Source organism: Rhinatrema bivittatum, chromosome 12 (genome assembly GCF_901001135.1).
Source record: "Rhinatrema bivittatum chromosome 12, aRhiBiv1.1, whole genome shotgun sequence".
Classification (NCBI taxonomy): Eukaryota; Metazoa; Chordata; class Amphibia; order Gymnophiona; family Rhinatrematidae; genus Rhinatrema; species Rhinatrema bivittatum.
The window spans coordinates 27,799,601-27,820,915 of record NC_042626.1 but is presented as its reverse complement, the minus strand read 5'-3'; the positions used below and the strand labels follow the sequence as shown (position 1 = coordinate 27,820,915).

General features: G+C 40.8%; 1 protein-coding gene across 10 annotated transcripts in view; it reads left to right on the top strand.

Annotated features, from left to right (window-relative positions):
* NCAM1 (neural cell adhesion molecule 1) overlaps positions 1-21,315 on the top strand; it is a 522,274-nt gene that overhangs the window by 395,380 nt on the left and 105,579 nt on the right. For 2 of the 10 annotated variants that reach the window (XM_029572165.1, XM_029572168.1), the window contains exon 17: positions 2,919-2,921. The exons of the other annotated variants lie outside the window; for them this stretch is intronic. In XM_029572165.1, coding sequence (XP_029428025.1) covers positions 2,919-2,921 — 3 coding nt within the window. The remainder of the gene's footprint in view (positions 1-2,918; positions 2,922-21,315) is intronic. 10 annotated transcript variants of the gene reach the window in all.

Genomic DNA, 21,315 nt, shown 5'->3' with positions numbered 1-21,315 from the left:
CTAATTTAAAAATCTAATCCCTCTGTACTAAACTTTTGTTGCTAATTGGTAATTATCCTAACAAAGTGTGTGAGTGGCTTTGAAATCAATTTTGTTTTGGGTGGCATGACAAGTTAAATTTAGAAGTAATGTGATTCCACTAAGAATGTGCTTGCTGTAAAAAAGAGAGAGACAGAGTAGTTGAAAAACATTAAAGAGGAAAATATAGGAAGGAAAGATTCAAATTAGCTGGCAGACGTTTTGATAAAGATCCCCCACCTGAGGATGGGTTGATGTTAAGAGTCAAAAAACAAGGTGTAGCAGATCAGGCACAGTCGGCCAGCTTAAGACGCTGTAAGCACTTTCCTGTTTATTTATGTTTGATAAAATGCTGCAGCTGCTTTGGCAGCCTGATTCACTCTTTGAGATGTGTAACTGCCACTGTTAAGTGTTGCCTATTAACTGCCCCCCTTGAGATAGCGTTTCTATGAAATATGGCTCATGTCAGAGCCAGGACATCTTGTAGCAACTTTGTTTATTGGAATCACTATTTTTAAGCTGAAATTTTGCAGTCATTTTCTGAATAAAGATATATTGATTGACCTTAACATATGGTGGTGGACCGAACCTGATTTGATGCGCCTTATTTATTTTTTGGATTTTTGATTTTGGTGTGCTGTCTGCTGCTATTACCTTTGCTGTTGATGTTAAGAGTCCAACTTTCAAACTTATCTATGGTGAAGCATTTGCGTGTATAACTGGACGCATGGAGACTAATTCTAGAATTTTATAAACTGTGCAGTGGAAGCTGTACAGTTTATAAAACACTACGTATTTCTGCTCCAAAAGTACATGTGTATATTTCAGTATGCTTGTATATTTCCAATGCGTGAAAATGCATCTTTTCTCTTCCCATTTTATAAGCATACAAGCATATATTTTACACACAAATAATTGATATTTTGTGAAAAAACACCCAGCATTAAACAGGGAGGCAGGTATTTTATAAAGTATGCTTGTATACCATTTTGAAAATACTTACTTGCATATGGATTTGAAATCACCAGTTTGCCAATACCTCCATCAGTTCACCCAGTCCTTCTCCTGTTCACCTACCCTGAACCCCCACCAGTTTACCCAAACCTCCCATCCAGAAACTGCAGGCAAGTTGGCCACTGTTGGAAACAGGATGCTGGGCTTGATGGACCCTTGGGCTGACCCAGTATGGCACTTTCTTATGTTCTTAAGTCCAATTTGACTTGCTTGAGTCAGCAAGTGTGAAAGTGTATGAATAAGTTGGGTAATACCTTTTACAAAATAACAACTGCCATGCATACTTCAGAATCCCACTCCAGAATGCCTCTATTTATTTCCTGGTAAATTGTAAGTGCAAAACCAAAAACATGGATGTACTCTCCCGATTTATAAAATAGCATATATGTGTGTACTTGCTACTTACACATGCATATGCTATTTTTACATGCAAAACCCCTTTGAAGATTCACTCCTAAGTGAGAAGAACATTGCTTGAGTTTCTCAAAAAATTAGTTAAAATGAGCTGTACGAACAGGGGCAGATTGCAGGAAAATACCAGCCCAGTGGATTTTTTTCAAAACCAGCTCATAGGGTATCTGTCTGGCTCCCTTGTGCATTTTCCTTGCAGTATGTGTTAAACAGTTTCCAAAAGCACACCAAACTGACCTTTCATAGGTATATCATGTGACTTTCAACATGGCAGAACTGAGCCAAAAAATCTCCAACATGAATTTCATATTTGGTTAAGGTTAACTTTATTTATATGCTGTCCCTATCCGAGGCGCTCACAACCATATATACATGTTAACATTAAAAATACAGCATACTAAAGACATGTGAATAAATACAGCATACTAAAAGCATAACAAGCCTCACAATAATAATAACAATATGATTTTTCATAAATAAGAAGCAGAACACACCTAGACTAGGGGTGAGCAAACAGAGCTGTGTGCCCTCTTCCATCCATGCAATCGGTTGCCATCCACCCCCAAGTCTGGTTACATCTCTCATAATTATATTTTAGATTCCCAGTCTAGTATTAAAGTTTCTTGTCAGCCAATCAGCTCTTGAACCAGTTGCCAAGTAATGTGATAATCACACCGCCAACCAGTGTCAGACACACACACAGGCTCTCAGCCACAAACACCCACACACACGCTTTCAGATACCCACTTTGTGTCCGAGAAAAAGTGTGTGGGTGTCTCTCTCTGACACAAAGATGCTCATTCATACTTGCTCTCAGTGTATGAGTATTTCATAGAGAAAATGTGTGTATGGGTGTCTGTGTGTGACAGAGAAAGACACTCACACACTTTCTCTCTCTGACACACACATTCTGTCATTGTGCTGCTGCTCAAATGCTCACACAGTGAGTGCTTCTGCTTCAGTACTACCGCATCATTATCTAAAAGGTTTCTGCTTGCTGCCAGCACTTTCCCAGCCCTCTCCCTTTCCTATTCCCAGCCCCACCCCTTTTTTGGCACCCCCACTCCCGGAGACTCTCACTGGTTCCACAGCCAGGTAACTCTTTCAGGAGGAACATCCAGCCTATAGAAACCTCCCCAGCAAAGCACAGGCATTTCCTCTTGGCTCACCCCATCCCTTTTTCTGTCTAGTTTGCCTCCGCTTTGGCCCCCCCCCCCTCCACCATTCCAGTGCATTCCCATTGGCTGAGTGCTGCAGAATATATTGCTTTTATGATTCCCCAGGCTCTGCACTACTTACCTACTCTAAAAGAGGGGAGGGGAGACCAGACTTATCTATCCTGTTCCTCAAGGGCTTAACAAGAAAAGTAAAGCCCTGGCTGAGACTGGATAGAGCAACAGGACCCAAAGTAGCACAGCTCCAAAATCCTACTTTCCTATTTGGATCTAATGCAGCTAGGGCTGATGTAAAGGTAGAAGGTGTCATAGGTAAAGCTTATAGCCTTGTATTCTCCAGCCTCTCCCTCTTCACATACAATTAAAAATTATGCATTTATATTAGTTTTTATGTTGAAATGGCCATTCATAGTACAGTGCTATGAGATAAAAGTATCACTAATAGCATAAACATGATATTTGCATGCACTCAGTGGTGCCAACCAGAAAACCCTGCAAAATAAAAAATAGAGACAATTGGACCCATTTTGCATTAAGCCTATTATAACAAATGTTGGGTGTGGGTTCAGCTCTCAAAAAGTATTGGGTAAACTACAATAACAGCCAGCATTCAAATAATGACAGCTCTATCTATGAAAAGTCAATACTATAAATATTACACCGGGTCTTAAAACACCAGTTTGGAAACCAGAACAAACTAAGCTGCTATAGATCCTTGCACAGAAACTACAGGCTAGCAGAATACCTCACCTCTCTCACACAGGCAGAATACAGATTGACCCTCTCCAAATACAGAATAAAGAGACCATAACGAATAAATAGAAATGTGTAGACAAAAACTGAATTGGAAGCCACAACAAGCTAGATCTTTCATGCAGTACAAGAACAGAAAGAGAAACAGTACCATTCCTCATAAAATATTAAACAATTAATTCAAGAAATGTCATCAGTAGTAAAACCATACAAATAAAAATGATAAATATTACAAAACAGCTGAACATCCAACAATTAAACTCATAAAAAACTTTTAAACGTTTCCCAAAAACCAATAAAATATTTTAAAACAGCAGACACATCTGATAACAGCCAATAATTAAAAACAATAAGAATTAAAAAAAAATAAGAAAGACCCACTTTCTCTACTTTCCAGTCACCCTGAGATTGTTCTGGATTAGTGAGGGTGACAGAGTACACAAACTTTCTTTTCCCTCACACATATGCTGACACACACATGTTGCCTTGCACCCACTGATACCTACATAGAGGCGCTCAGTGACACCTACACACATGCTCCCTTGCATCCACTGACATCTACATCATGCACCCTCCCTCATGCCCACTGGCACCCACATACACTCCCTCTTGCCCACTGACACCTATACACACTCCCTCGTGTCCACTGACATCTATACACATACTCCCTTGCACCTACTGACACCTTCACACACACGCTCCTTTGCGCCCACTGAGACCTTCACACACATGCTTCCTCACACCCAGTGACACCTACACAGACTTCCTCGCACCCACTGACCCTTACACACACACACGTGTTCTCTTGTACCCACTAACACATATACACATACATGCATGCTTATTCAAACACTCTCAATCTCTTTCTTCTCCCCTGCTGCCACTGAATATGTAAAAATAAAATATTTTTAACTCACGTTGATGGTCAGGAGGGATCCAGGCTGGGCTACAAGCTGATGGCCCTGGTGTGGGAAGAGGTAGGCAGAAAGGCCTGATGCAGGGGAGTGGGGCTGTTTTTTGCCACGGCCTCAATATAAGGGGGTCGTCGGCAGAAATCGATGAGAGGCCTTCAGCCATGGTGAAGCAGCACCATTATATCTTCTGGCGGCTTCCTGTGTCAGAGAGAGATGTATGTATAAGGGAAATCCGCAGGGACTGTTTCCACCACCGCGGTAGTGAGTGGAGGGGGGGAGCAGTCCCACAGAGATCAGTGATGCATGGAAAGGACAAAAAAAAAAATGCAGACCTATAGAGATGCGGCTGCAGCAGCAGGGACAAAAAAAAAATAAAAAAGAAGCTTAGGCTGTTGGAACTGTGGCTGCAACTGTGGGAAAAGCAAAAACAAAACAAAAAACCAAAACAGAAATGAGCAGAGAGCTTTGGTGGAGAGTGCCGCTCTGCCAGAACAGCCTACTGTGGGGCCGGGTGATGATCGCATTGGCTCCACAGACATTAGGACATGCAAGCAACACCAGTGGCACCTGACTGCCCTAACTGGCCCACCAGGGCATGCCCGAAGCCCCGATAGGCCAGACCACTCCTATATATGATATATGCAAGGGAGAGGATAAAGGAGCACTTAGGGAAGATAAGGCCATCGCGGAAAGACTGAATTTTTTGTTTTGGTGTTTACTGAGGAGGATGCTGGGGCGATACCTGTTCCAGAGATGGTTTTCAATGGTGATAATTCAGATGAACTGACCCAAATCACAGTGAACCTGGAAGATGTAGAAGGCCAGATTGACAAACTGAAAAGTAGCAAATCTCCTGGACTGGGTGGTTATACATCTCAGGTTTCTGAAAGAACTCAAAAATGAAATTTCAGACCTTTTACAAGTAATTTGTAACCTATCAATAAAATCATCCATTGTACCTGAAGACTGGAATGTGGCCAGTGTAATCCTGATATATAAAAAGGGATACAGAGGTGATCCGGGAAACTGTAGACCAGTGAGCCTGACTTCAGGGCTGGGAAAAATTGTGGAATCTATTCTAAAGAATAAAATCATAGAACATATAGATAGACAAGATTTAATGGGACACAGCCAGCATGGATTTACCCAAGGGAAGCCTTGCCTCACAAATCTGCAACATTTTTTTGAAGGGGTAACTAAATATGTGAATAAAGGTGAATCAGTAGATATGGTATTTTTGGATTTTCAGAAGGTGTTTGAAAAGTCCCTCATGAAAAGCTTCTATGAAAACTAAAAAGGCATGGGATTCGAGGAAATGTCCTTTTGTGGATTACACACTGGTTAAAAGATAGGAAACAGAGATTAGTATTAAATAGTCTGTTTTCACAGTGGAAAAAAGTAAACAGTGAAATGCCTCAGGGATCTGTACTTGGACTGGTGCTTATTAGTATATTTATAAATGATCTGGAAAGAAGTACGATGAGTGAGGTAATCAAATTTGCAGATGACACAAAATTATTCAGAGTAGTTAAATCACAAGCAGATTGTGATAAATTGCAGGAGGGCCTTGCAAGACTGGAAGATTGGGCCATCCATATGGCAGATGAAATATAATGTGGCCAAGTGCAAGGTGATGCATATAGGGAAAAATAACCTATGCTGTAGCTACACGATGTTAGGTTCCATTTTAGGAGTTACCACCCAGGAGGAAGATCTGGGTGTCATAGTTATTACATTGAAATCGTCAGCTCAGTATGCTGTGACATTCAAAAATGCAAACAGAATGTTAGGAATTATTAGGAAGGGAATGGCAAATAAAATAGAGGATTTCATAATGCCCTTGCATTGCTCAGTGGTTAGACTGTATCTCATGTGCATTTCTGGTCACCACATCTCAAAATAGATATAGTTGTACTGGAGAAAGACCAGAGAAGGGCAACCAAAGTGATAGAAGGCACAGAACGGCTCCCCAATGAGGGAAAGGCTAAAGAGGTTAGGGCTGTTCAGCTTGGAGAAGAGACAGATGAGGGGAGATATGATAGAGGTCTACAAAATCATGAAAGGACTTGAATAGTTAAATGTAAAATCGTTATTTACTCTTTTGTATAATTCAAGGACTAGGGTGAAGTAGCAAGTAGCACATTTAAAACAAATTGGAGAAAAAGCACAATTAAGCTCTGAAATTAATTGCCAGAGGATGTGGTTAAGGCAACTTCTGTAGCTGGGTTTAAAAAAGGTTTAGATAAGTTCTTGGAGGAGAAGTCCATAAACTGCTATTAATCAAAGGGGAATAGCCACTGCTTGTTGCTGGCTTTAGTAGCATGAGATTTATTTAATGTTTGGGTACTTGCTAGGTACTTATGACTTGGATTGTCCACTGTTGGAGACAGGATACTGGGCTTAATGGACCCTTGATCTGACCCAGTATCTTATGTTCTTATGCATGCAAGGAGAGAATGTAATAAAGCATGGAGTATTTGTTTGACTGTTGAAGCTGAGCCTTAATGGTCTCGCAGTGGAACAGATGATCACCTGGCTGATGATGCCATATTTTCAGTCTCTCAATTTTATGTTAGTAGCCAGTGCTTTACCAAAAACAAAAAAAAAAAACCAAAGCATTGGGCAATGTAGAGAAACTGATGTCATTGATTGTGTGGCAGGCAATGTATGTACTGGGGAGAGGGTCTACTGTGATAGCAGATTCTGCTGCCAATCACTGACTCCATCTCCAGCACCATCAACTTCTGGAACAATTGTCTACAGTCCATAAACTCACTCCTATCTAGCCTTAACCTAGTACTTAATACGTCAAAAACAGAACTTTTGCTTATCACTCCAGATGAGAACCTTCAGCCTACCAACAACCTAACCTCATCACCAATGATCAATTCCACTCAAGTAAGAGACCTGGGGGTCACCTTAGACAAAAGGCTGAACCTCAAAGAATTTGTCAAGAACACAACGAAAGAATGCTATTATAAACTACATATTCTGAAAAAGCTGAAACCTCTCCTGCATTTTCAGGACTTCAGAACAGTCCTCCAAACAATACTATTTTCCAAGATCGATTACTGCAACTCTCTGCTTATAGACCTTCCAACCATAACCACAAAACCTCTACAAATGTTGCAGAACTCCGCCGCAAGGATTCTTACTAACACCAGCAGAAGTGAACACATAACACCCATACTAAAACACTTACACTGGCTCCCCATCAGATCCAGAATCATTTTCAAAGTGCTAACTATAACACACAAGAACATCCATTCACAAACGTCGCTAGATCTAAGCCTTCCACTTCGCCTACACGAGTCTTCAAGACCAATCAGAAACAGATACTTAGGCACCTTACACGTACCTTCAGCCAAGTCCTCACTCAAGAAACGTGCATTCTCGACTGCCAGCCCCCTTCATTGGAATGCCCTCCCCACGGACATTCGCCTCGAAACGTGTACTCGAACATTCAAAAAGAAACTCAAGACCTGGCTCTTTACAAAAGCCTACACTTAAAGGTCTAGCTCAGAACCACATCCCAGAACTTGAATCATTCTCGCTTTTATAATCATATCAAACAACTCCTAATTTTATCCTTGGTCTCACAATTCCAAATCATTAAATATTTGAGCATGCTACACCAATACCTCTTAATCCAGATGTAACCTCAGTTTTTGAAGTCTTCACTCCTATAGAAATAACCGCCAGTTCTTATTTACTTAACCCTATTCTGTAGACGTAAACTTTTCATGAAGACTGTAATCTGTAAACACCTGTATTTATTATAAGAATTTGTATTTACTATTTATATTTATTATTTAGCCATTAACATTGTTCTGTTACCACTTGGTACTATTTCTCTCCTTTACCTCAAACTCTAAGTTCCTACTAAGTTAGCCATGTTATTTATACCCAATTGTTGGATGTAATTGTATATTTGTTTAATTGTTCAATCTGTTTGATGTAATTTTCTGTTCCTTGTTCTGTGTAAACCGAAGTGGTATGCACAAGTGCATGAACTCCGGTATATAAAAGCCTTTAAATAAAATAAATAAATAGTGGGAGAGTTCCACTTAGGGAAAGTAATTTTCAAACAGCCCACATAGGCTAAAGTCTGCGGGTACTGTGCCTTTGAAAATTATACCCTAAACATTGCAGGTGATCCTGATAACACCAGTAGCTACCAAATCTAAGTTGGGAGAAACTTAGGGTCACTTACTTGGTGCCTTTTGACAGTAATGTTGTCGACCAAATCGGTCTCGTTTATTGCAGTACAGCACAGCACAGGGAGACTTGTGCTCTTGGCTGTTGCCAGGAAGCATAGTAAATGTCTCTATGTTATGTAATGCTAGTAGATTTTTAACCAACAATCCCATGTGATTACAGATGCAAAGAATCTGTGGGTTGCATGAAGGGTATTTAATTTGCTGTAAGGTGAGCATGCTCTGCCTGCTTTATACAACTGATTATAGCTACAGAGTGAACAAATGTGCTGCATTGTCTATATTTTTAAATAACCCTTGATTGCATGAAGTGCAAAATAAGACATATTTCTATCTGATAAGATGTTGACATATCTTCCTTAGCAGAAGCTTGAGATAGAAATGCCAAGAAGCCCAAATGGTTGTGTTTTCAGGAAGCCTAGACCCAGGCTGAAAGAGCTTCATAAATCAACCTTGAATAATGCTGCGCAGGGGCTCTATTATTGCATGACATGTCCTTGCATCCTCCATAGATAACGAGCCATTTGCAGGTATAAATCAAATAGAGCGCTGGGTCTGGATTCCCGTTCTGATTGACTACAGTGGCAATGATGAACAGGCAGGAAATTCTGATTATCACAAACAAATAAATATAATACATGTTTCATTTTCATTTTAGTAGTTTTCGTTTAATTCTTATTTACTTGTTGCATTTTATTGTTCGATTTATTTTGTAAACATAACATAAGAAAATAAGCACTATATGTGTGTTCACAGGTTTTGAAATCTGTTGTTTCTGTGCTTTTTATTTGTTTGGAGACGAATGCTGCAATAAGAGAGGTTAATTGTGCTATAATAGTAGCAAGTCTCTTCAGGTCAGATGTGACCTAGTTTAAGGAACTGAAGCCATCACTACCTCTTAACCCTCAGAAGAACTGTTTTCCCTTAGTCACCTCTGGATCTTGGAAAGAGGCATACCAGCATCCCCCACTGAATGGGCTATAGGTATTACCAACTATTAGGCTTATTCAATTACCAATTATTAGGCTTTTCAATATTTGATGATAGTTAATGTGACTTTCAAGGCATACTTCACTTTCAGTGCATATCCAGCATAGCTCCCTGCTTCAACGGCAGGGGAGAAGAAAAACTAATACTTCACGCATATCTCTGCTTCAACGGCAGAGAGCTATGCTGACGCTTATCCAACTAATCAAACTTAACATTTCACTTGGAAGCAGCTCCATCACTGCTCTCTACATTAATAGTGGGGGTGAAAGGGAAATAGAACCTAAGGTTACTAAGAGCCAAGAGAAACAGATAAGTATGAGAAAAAAGAAGTGTGAAGCTTGCTGGGCAGACTGGATGGACCGATTGGTCTTCTTCTGCCGTCATTTCTATGTTTCTATGAATGAAGCTGGCAGACTCAAATGCCTCCCAAGGTTGCATAGTACTGTAGTGCACCATACATTCCTAGATAGAGGAAATAACTTTTTATATTAAGAGTTTTTAAAATGGTTCTGTAATTTGGAAGTTATTTCCAATCCTGATAGTGTACCCCTGTCCCTGGCCCAGAAGTAAATCCTGAAACTAAAGGGAAAATATTGCTTCAAATTTATTTTCTCCACTTTGAGGGTGTATAGAGTTTTAAAGCTGTGGAATTTCAACATCCTTTTAATATTTTTTTTTAATTAGCACAGTTGGCATGCCTCTACCAGGAACTCAAATTCAGCAGACTAAATGGTTAGTCATTTGCTGTGTCAAGTGTATATATCTAGAGTGGGATTAATGCTCACTGGGAAGTTTTAAATGTTTTATTCTATTTCATCCGGCCACATCAGTCCAGTCCAAACACATGGGTTATGTCCCCCTACCAGCAGATGGAGGCAGAGTACACAGATTTTCTCTGTGACATCACCACCAGAGAGATTCCAATATACTATGCCTCCAACAGATGGCAGGACTCACTGGTGGTGCAGCAGGATTTCTTGGATTGCACTGACTCTGCTAAGGGACAGGCCCCTGGTTGATCCAGGAGAGCAAATCTTTTGAAGAAGTTCCTAATCTCACAGGAGACATGGTAGGTCCTGGGGAGGTGGTGGGATTTCTCTTATTAAAAAAAATAAATAAATAAAGGTAAGGAGGATTTTTTTTATCATCCCGGGAGAGCCTGTGAATTGCAGCTTCCAAGTGCTGTAGAGAGAATCTGCCAGCCCTCCCACCACCAACCACCCCCTTCTCCCTACCCTGCCTGCCTGCAGCTTTAAGTCTTTAAAAAAACCCAAAACAAAACACGTTCAGAGAACCAGAGCCTTTCCCAGAGAAGGCCTCTCAGGCCAGAGTCTTTGGGCTTAGTGGCAGACCTGATTGCAATTTTCCATGCCCAGCGGAGTAAGTGTGCTGCACAGGGTAGGGACTTGTTTTTGGCAGTATTTGTTCTTCGCTGCAGTGTCAGAAGGAGAGATGGAAAAGTCGGAGCATAACTGCCGCTATAAAGGGTGTGCCTGCAAGAGGTCGGTGTCTGCCGCAGAGCCTCTCTACTTGTTGTACATTCATGCTAGAGAAATCCCAGGGAAGTGCCCGCAAGTCAACAGATTCAGTGCTCCTCCTTCATTGGTGGAGAAAGCCTCCTGGGTGGATCCACAGTCAGGGCAGGCTAATGAGGAGGCTTCCAGTGCACCATTCTTAGAGGGAGCTTCAACCATTTTGGGGCAGCTTCCCATGGATGGTTCATTCCCTCTGCAGCCTTGTTTGAGTTTGGAGGTAGATTTTGGTGATCCCCTAGTTCTGGCTCTTGTGGAAAGGCCTCAGAATCTGGTTGCTTTAAGACAGGCTAGTGAGTATGGATCGTTTTCACCTGAGTTTTTTTATTTTTTATATCAGGCTTTCTGTGCTATACAGAAGCCTAATGTAAAGCATATGTCTTCAGATAGGGAACTCAGTTTCTCTTATGAAGTCCAGAGGGGACTGAGGCAGCGAATCTGCCCTCTCCTGCCTCCAAGGAGTTTTAAGGGGACTCTTATGATCAGGCAGACTCAATGAGTTGTGTGTCCATGAAGGAAGGAGAGGTCTCTTATAGAGATGAATGACACTGTTATCTGCTTGTTTTGCAAAGACAAAATCACAGCTTTGATTAACCAAGTAGTTTCTTGACTCGGGATAGCAGATCCAAAAGTGGAGGAGAGACTAGTTTAGGACCCCATTATTAAAGGGATCTGCAAGTCCTCTAGGACTTTTTCTCTATTCTGAAGTGAAGGAGATGATGTTAGCTGAATAGGAAGTCCCTGAGAGTGGTCTTTAAGGGTGTGAAAAATCTTCTTAAGTTATATCCTTTATCTCTTCATGCTATGCAATCCTCCTCTTTGTTCTTATGAGGCTCACAAAATTTGATGGGAAAAGGTCATTCTTTTTGAAATTTCTGAAAGCTGAGATTGGACTCAATCCCCACCTCAGGAGTTGTTCAGTCTTCTCAATGAAGCTTGGTGGCTCCACTCTCTGGTTCTGCCTGTAGGCAGAATCTTGCAGCAGTATTACCAGGAATGGAGCCAAAAAACCTCAGATTAGTGGGTCTTAGGAGCACTCAATTTCAGTTACACCCTGGAACCTGATGCCTTTATGGTTCCGCCCTGTGATTCCACTCTCAAGCAGAAGGTGGTACACAATACTTTTGTGTGATTTCAACTGTTAAGGGCGATTGTTCCAATTTCCCTTGAAGAGAGGGGTCTTGGCTGCTATTCAATTTACTTTCTCATCAGGCAGGAAAATCAGAGGTATCACCAGTTTTGTATTCTACAACAGCATTTTCAGTTCAGAGTGCTCTCGTTTGGTCTAGTAATGGCTCCAAAGACATTCACCAAAGTAATTCTGGTGGTGGTGGCCTTTTTGCGGCAAGAGGGGTGTCCTGGTTCATCTCTACCTGGATGACTGGTTGATCAGAGCAAAATCTTATAAAGAGGGTGTTCGGCATCCAGCAAAGTAGTTCAAGTTTTCGAAAACTTGGTTTTGGGTAGTCAGTTTCACAAAGAGTAATCTTACTCCTTCTCAATCTCTGGAAAACCTGATGTTAGGGTGGACAAGTTAATTAAGGTTTAGAGGTTCATTGCTCTGGGGAGCCCAAGATCTTGGGATTATCTTCAGCTGCTTAGTTTCATGGAAACCACCCTGGACCTAATGCCATCCAGTTTTTGCTTATATCTCAATGGTCGCCTTACTCCAGGATTACAAGTTATCTCCCTTTGCCGGTGATGGTAAAGAAAAGTCTTCTATGGTGGGCATTCTCTCTGAACCTGATGCAGGTTGTCAGTCTTTCAGCTATTTCTGGATTCTGGTCACAACAGATGCAAGCCTGTCTGGATGTGGACCCCATTATCTGGGTCAGATGGTCCAGGGGCTCTGGACTCCAGAGAAGGATAGAAGGTAAGGTTTCTCTATTTGCAGATGATACTAAGATCTGCAACAGAGTGGACACGCCGGAAGGAGTGGAGAGAATGAGACGGGATTTAAGGAAGCTGGAAGACTGGTCGAAGATATGACAGCTGAAATTCAATGCCAAGAAGTGCAGAGTCATGCATATGGGGTGTGGGAATCCGAAAGAAATATATTGGATGGGGGGTGAAGGGTTGATGTACACGGAGCAGGAGAGAGACCGTGGGGTGATAATATCTATTGATCTGAAGTCGGTGAAACAATGTGACAAGGCGATAGCTAAAGCCAGAAGAATGCTGGGCTACATAGAGAGAGGAATATCGAGTAAGAAAAGGGAAGTGATTATCCCCTTGTACAGGTCCTTGGTGAGGCCTCACCTGGAGTACTGTGCTCAGTTCTGGAGATCGTATCTCCGAAGGGACAGAGACAGGATGGAGGTGGTCCAGAGAAGGGCGACCAAAAAGGTGTGTGGTCTTCATCGAATGCCTTATGAGGAGAGATTGAAGAATCTAAATATGTGTACCCTGGAGGAAAGGAGGAGCAGGGGTGATATGATACAGACCTTTAGATACTTGAAAGGTTTTAATGATCCAAAGTCAACGACAAACTTTTTCCATTGCAAAAAAATCAGCAGAACTAGGGGTCACGATTTAAAACTCCAGGGAGGAAGACTCAGAACCAGTGTCAGGAAGTATTTCTTCACGGAGAGGGTGTTGGATGCCTGGAATGCCCTTCCGGAGGACGTGGTGAAGACTAAAACTGTGAAGGATTTCAAAGGGGTGTGGGATAAACACTGTGGATCCATAAAGTCTTGAGGATATGAATGAAGAGAAGAGGCATGGAGAGGTGGCTTGCGGGAATGACGGCTACTACCTGGTGATTAATACCCTTATTCAATAAACATACACACAGTTAATGCGACTCCAACACTGCTCTAGGCTTCAACGGCAAGAGGAAATGTGGGACAAAGGATTTGCATTCACAAATAAGCGTGGAAGTAGCTTGCTTGTTGCGGCGGTTACTACCCAAACCAATTAAGCCTGATACTTCACTTTGAATACATATATAGTGCAGCTCACTGCTTTAATGGCAGGGGGGAATGAAGATAAGAGGATGTACATTCAGACAACTACCAACAAGGACTGAATTGCATAGTCTGGATAAACAAATAAGCATGGGAGTAGCTTGCTTATTGCGGCGGTTACTACCCCTAACCAATTAGGCTTGATACTTCACTTTTATGCAGCTCCAGCACTGCTCTCTACATCAGTGGCAGGGGTGGAAGGAAATTAGAACCAAAAAAGTTACCGATAAGGGCCCTGACCTCAGTGGTCAAAGTAACAGATAAGTATGAGAAAAATAACTGTGAACGCTTGCTGGGCAGACTGGATGGACCGTTTGGTCTTCTTCTGCCGTGTTTCAATGTTTCTATAAGGCATCCTGGTCCATTAGCAACCTGAAAACCAGAGCAATAAGATTGGATCTCTGTCATTTCCTCCTTATAACCAAGGGAAAAGTGGCCAGTGTTGTCCAATAATGCAACAGCAGTAGCATACATGAACAAGTAGGGGGAACCAGAAGTCTGGGAGTGTCAAAAGAGACAAATCTTCTTTTTCCTTGGGCAAAAGAGAATCTGGAGCTCTTTATCAGTGGCTCATATTGCAGTCCAGGAGAATGTTCAAGCAGAATTCCTGAGCAGAAATCTTCTGGATCTAGACAAATGGGAGCTGAACCAAGATACCTTTCATTGCGTGATTCTCAGGTGGGGTTTGCCTCACATGGATCTGATAGCTATTTGCAAGAATGCTAAGGACCCTTGGTTCTTAAGTTGTCGCAAGGAGATTGACACCAAGGGCATAGATGCTCTGATTCAGCCTTGACCAAAGGAAAGCCTTTGTCTTCTCTCCTTGGTCACTGATCAGTAGCATTTTGTGCAGGATCAAAACTGAGAGCAATTGTTTGATTCTCATAGCGCCAGATTGGCCTCAGAGGCCGTGGTATATGGATCTGATGAGGCTTCAGGTTGACTTTCCTCTGTGCTTAATGAATGCCTGGGGAGAGTCCGATCATGGATGATCCTTCTCTGTTCTATCTTGAGTCATAGCTCATGAAAGGTCATGCATAAAAAAGAGAAATACTCTTCTGTAATTTCTACTTTATTGAAAGCTCAAAAGTCTTCTACTTCTCTGGCTTTTATTTAGGTTTGGTGTATTGTAGAAGTTTTTCTGCAAGGATTAGTTGGCTTCTCCATGGCATTCTGACACTCCTTGCATTTTAGCCTTTCTTCAGGTGGGGTTCGAGAAGGATTTGGCCTTGAATTCTTGGTTATAGCTTCCGATTCTGCGTCTCTTCATCCTATACCCTCCTTGCCGGAAGTGGTGTCAGTGTTTCATTTGAAACAGTCTGCCGGCATTTTCTAAATACTGTTAAATTAGCGACAGGAGTGCTGCAGGGATCTGCTCTTTCAGCCATGCGCTTCCTTTATGTAGATTGCTCTCTGGTCGGGGTCTTACTTACTTTATGCGGATGATGTACAGTTTCTCATTCCTATAGAAATACCAATTGATCATTCGCTAAAGTTATTAGAAATATACTTTATGTCCATTCAACAGTTATTAGTTCATATGAAATTGATGCTCAATAAACAAAAAACTAAAATAATTTTATTGAAAAGAAAGATCCCCATCAATACTTCAAATTACTTTACAATAGATTTTGTTCACATACATATCATTGATCAAGTCCGAGATCTAGGAGTGATAATCGATAGCAATATGACCATGAAGAAACATATTAGCAATATAATAAAAGGTGATTATAGCAAATTGCATGTCTTTCGACATTTTAAACCAGATTTTGGACAGTTCTTCAGACCTCAATATTTGCTAACATAGATTACTGTGATGCACTTTTATTAGGTTTACTAGCCAATACACTTAGACCCTTACAATTACTTCCAAACATCACTGCACGAGTCTTAGCATGCAACAAGAAATCTGACCATATAACTCCAATCCTGATTTTGTTACACTGGCTACCTATTAAATTCATAATGCAATATAAAGTACTATGTATACTACACAAAATAATTTATTCAAGTTTTTCAGAGTGGATAAGTGCAACACTACATCTATATATACCTCAAAGGGATCTATGTTCCGCAAATAACGGTATGTTAAATGTTCCATCACTGCCCTCTGCGCATTTGAATGAGGTACGAGAAAGAGCAATATCTTTGGCAGGGCTGCTGAAATTGTGGAACTCACTGCCATGTGAATTGAGATTGCTGAAAGAGACTTGGCTTTTCAAACAGGCATATGATAGCAGTAATTTTTGAGAAATAGTAGACTTTTTTTCTTCTGTATTGATAGCCTGAGGAACAGAAGGGTCTAAGATAACATGAACTATTATGACTTGTATCATATGTTGTTAATTAGTATACCTATTTTTTATTAGTCTTTTGTTGTGAATTGCCACAATAGAATACAGAGTGACGACATTCAAATAAATAAATAAATAAGGAAGATTGTCGAGATATAAACAGGTCTCTTGAGGGGGCATGGTGATAATGGCACTCTTGAGTCTTTATCCCTTATGGTCAGTAGAATTTTTATCTTTTTGAATATTAAATTGTGGTTTCTTCTTTAAATAAAACATCCAATAGGTGGGGAAATTCGTGGACAATTTTGTTATTAAAAAAAGCAGGTGAGATAGCAAGACAATCAAAGCAATTGGGGGCCAATCAAAGTTCAACTTCTGAAGAAGAGATGGCGCAGGATGTGAGCATTGCTGTAAAGGGTCTGTCTGAGGCGGATTGAAAGAGCTTAATTGGGATATCTGCGCCGCGTGTACTGACTGTTTTTTGGATCTACTGTTTTTCAATACACTGTAATTCTTTGGGTACGATTGTACACATTGTCACTACAATATTTTGTAGCCTTCTGTTGTTTTGGATCCTTATTTTTATTCTCTCCATTTCCTCACTCATAGTTTGGGTTTCTGTCCCTCCCAACACAGCCAGAGTAGGGAAACATGGTCTGTCGAGGGACTAAAAACAACTCCTCCTGATACATGTTTATAAATAAAAATGGAATTGCTTCTCAGTCCTGTGTAATTGACTGAATCGTCTTGTCACCTTGTAGATCCTAATGTGCCTAGCGCTACACCTTCTGCATTTGGATGTTTTCCGTTGAATGTACTGCTCATCCTCTCCACCTTTATTTTTGCAGTTTTCAATAGTGACATCTCTTGGCTAGACACTAGATAGACACTTTATACACCATCTAGGAACCTCCGCTCAGCAAAGCTTGTTACCTGCTCCCACTATTAAACAGGCGTACCTGGAAAAAGTAAGGGAAAGAGCAATTTCTGCAGCAGGACCCATTCTGTAGAACAAAATGCTTGAAGCTTTGAGATTACTGGCTGACAAAAAACTATTTAAAAAGGGGCTTAAAACCTGGTTATTTCAGCAGGCTTTTAATGAATTACTAACATAGTTTTATCATTTGAGGCCTGTGTATATCCTATTGTTTTATATTTTCAAGTAATTTTAAAGGTCAACATCCAAGGAGATGGAGACAAATAAGTCAGTGCCAAGATTCAAAGTAAATCGTATAAGAGATATTTTTAATTTTTCATAGCGGCAACTCCATTGCTTAAAAACGGCACAAATTTCTTAACTAACTAACTTATTTGTCTGCATCTCCTTGGATGTTGACCATTGAATATTTGGAGTGCAGCTTCCTGCTTCTTTGTTGTGTTTTGGATTTCTCAAGTAATTTTAAAGACATTTAATGACCTAATGAGGTGTTGTCCTATATGTATTTTTTGTTGGCTTGTTGGTTTAATTATGTGAATGTTTTATTGTGAACTGCTTTGTTTGAAAGCGGTACAGAAGAAACTTTTAAATAAATAAATAACTATATGTGATTCGGGTGGGGGGGGGGGACTTGGCCTGGATAGGCTCTCTTGGTCAGGAGAAGAAAAGTTGCATGGTTCTGCTATCTTTGCTAACATATTCTTAAAGTGATTATTAGCTCCCTTAGGGCCTCATTATCCAATATCGCATGCAATACCAAAAAGGGGTGTTACCTTATGATGTTTCTGGACAGAGAGAGAGAGACCTGCTATAGTGTCTCTTCCCTAGACAGGTATTTGTATCCCTATGAGAGGCTCACCTAGTAACTCGAGGTGGGGATTAGGTATGAGTGTAGGGGGTTGGGGGCCGCTTTCACATTCAACATGAGACGTACGAACAGAACAGGGTCTCTTGTGAAGATTTGATGGCCTTCGGCGTGAGGAAACTCACTCCAAGATGAGATTTGGGCAAGGTTCTCTCAACCTAGCTAGGTTGAGAGTCTCTCTCTCTCTCAGCCTGCAGGATACTGAAACAGGCTGTCCGGAAACATCGTGAACCGCGATAAACCTTTACCGGCCTCTAGCGCACAACGTACCGCAAATGAAAGAGGTGTAGCTATTGGCCGCGTTAGGAGCCGTGCTAACACTGCGGCTGTTTCGCGGCACACGCTAACTCTTTCCTACTTTACATATGCTCCACCCCAACTCCGCCCCCTAAATACCAAATTAAAAATTTGCATTCGCAAATTGCGTTAACGGCTGTTAGCGCGATTTGTGGAATTATCTCCTGCAGTAACTCCTTGGAAAATGACCCCCTTAATGTAGACTGGCTCCATTCACCCATTAAAAGAAAAAAAGTTTTAACAGAACTAAAAAAACATAAATCTGACATTTGAGTTCCTCCAGGAGACTCACTTAGATGATAGTGAACACGCTAAACTTCGAAGAAAATGGTGGGGTAATGTTATTTCTTCTCATTTTCAGCTAGGCAATGAAGTATAGCTATTTTGATGCACAAAAATGTTCCTTTTGACCTTCATCAACAGGTCAGAGATCCCGAAGGCCAGTTTATTATTATGCTCACAGGAACTCTGTATGGGAAGAAATTAGTATTAGTGAATGTATTTGCTCCCAACAAATAGTCTCACTCATTTTTTCCTTCTTTAGTGGCAAATGTAATTTGCTGGGAAGATACCTCACTATAATGAGTGGGGATTTTAACATTTCTAATAACCCCTGAATAGATTGACATCAGGCTGACATGGGTATTGGCTTTTTGTGAAAAGAATTTGGGTTGGGGGACAGCTGGCATCTTCTTTATCTGGAGGACAAAGCGTTTTCTTTTTATTCTCATCCCCACAATATCTACATTAGAATAGGCTATTTCTTAATCTGGGAGACATGATACGACAGACTACAGGCATGTGATATGATAGATTTATCTTTTGCAGATCACTCCCTGGTAGTTTCTCAGCTTTGCTTCTCAGAGTAGGGAGGTTATCCAGTATACTGGAAAATTGTCAGCTTTACTCTATCAAGATAAGAGTTCACACAATTTTTGCCTGCACAATGGGAAGAGTATAAGGGTTTCATTTTGTCACAGGAGATCTGTGCCATCATGTATTGGAATGCTGCTAAGGCCATCTTGAGGGGCCATATAGCATATCAGGTGCGTAAGAGGCGTGAGATGGCTAAGCAGATACTGGAACTTGCTAAAAAGCTGGTACACTACAAAAAATTATGTGCAACAAATGACCCAAGATCTTAAATTTCAGATGCTCAAAGTGCACAGTGAATTGGTTGCCCTGCTAGAGTTTAAAACCAGGCAAAACTTGCTTTTCTTTCAATATAAATTGTTTCAATGTGGAAATAAATCAGGCAGGCTGCTGGCCAACCTCATTAGAACCTCTAGGCCCAAACTTTTTATCACTTGTTGTCATATCAAACTAAGTTTTATAAAGGCACATCTGAGATTTTATCAGTTTTTGGATCCTTCTATAAACAACTGTACACGTTTGCTCCACAAGAAGTTGAAAATCATTGGCAATTTTTCCAGGAGATGGTTTTCCCACAACTGTTTCTGGATGATCAGATGCAGCTGGAGTGTTGAAGATGTTATCATCTTTTCATTCTCCTGGAAATAAGCAGGTGAAGGCCTTTTGGCTAGTTTAGATGCGGAAAAAGCTTTTGACCATGTTGAGTGGTCTTTTATGTCGTGGGTTCTTCTGGCATGAGAAGGATCCTCTTCATACATGACAAAGTACCCCATGAGAGGTTTCTAAGGAAATTACAAAGTCATGGGATAGGAGGTGATGTACTTTTATGGATTGCAAACTGGTTAAAAAACAGGAAACAGAGAGTAGGATTAAATGGTCGGTTTTCTCGGTGGAGAGAAGTGGGCAGTGGAGTACCTCAGGAATCTGTATTTGGACCTGTGCTTTTTAATATATTTATAAATGATATGGAAAGTGGAATGATGAGTGAAGTGATCAAATTTGCAGATGACAAAATTATTCAGAATAGTTAAATTACAAGCGGATTGTGATAAATTGTAAGAGGACCTTGTGAGACTGGAAGATTGGGCATCCATTTGGCAGATGAAATTTAATGTGGGCAAGTGCAAGGTGATGCATATAGGGAAAAATAACCCATACTGTAGTTGCACAATGTTAAGTTTCATGTTAGGAACTACCACCCAGGAAAAAGAACTGTGCGTCATAGTTGATATTACATTGAAATCATTGGCTTAGTGTGCTGTGGCTGTCAAAAAAAAAGCAAACAAAATGTTAGGAATTATTAAGAAAGGAATGGTATATAAAATGGAGGATGTCAAAATGCCTCTGTATCGCTCAATGGTTAGACTACACTTTGAATATTGTGTGCAATTCTGGTTGCCGCATCTCAAAAAAGATATTGTTGCACTTGAGAAGGTACAGAGAAAGGCAACCAAAATGATAAAACAGCTCCCCTATGAAGAAAGGCAAAAACGATTTAGGGCTGTTCAGCTTGAAGAAGAGACAGCTAAGGGGGATATAATGAGGTCTGTAAAAAGTCATGAGAGGACTAGAATGGGCTAAAGTAAATAATACAAGGACTAGGGGGCATGCAATGAAGTTAGCAAGTGGCACATTTAAAACAAATTGAAAAAAATTATTTTTTAATCAACGCATAATTAAGCTCTGGAATTCGTTGCCAGATGATTTGGTTAAAGCGTTTAGTATAGCTGGGTTTAAAAAAGGTTTGGACAAGTTCCTGAAGGTAAACTGTATAAACTGCTATTAGTCAATTTGACTTAAGGAATAGCTACTGCTTAATATTGGCATTAGTAGCATGGGATCTACTTAGTGTTTAGGTACTTGTATCCTGGATTGGCCATTGTTGGAAACAGGATTCTGGGCTTGATGGACTTTCCTCTGACCCAGTATGGCAACTTCTTATGTTCTTATCTCTTTGAGGTGTAGAACCTAACTCTCCCTGCCTAGGACTCATTGTTTGGGTTCAGGCTGTCTCCCCCTTCTGTTACCAATAGCACTTTTCTGTTGTGCCTGTTGG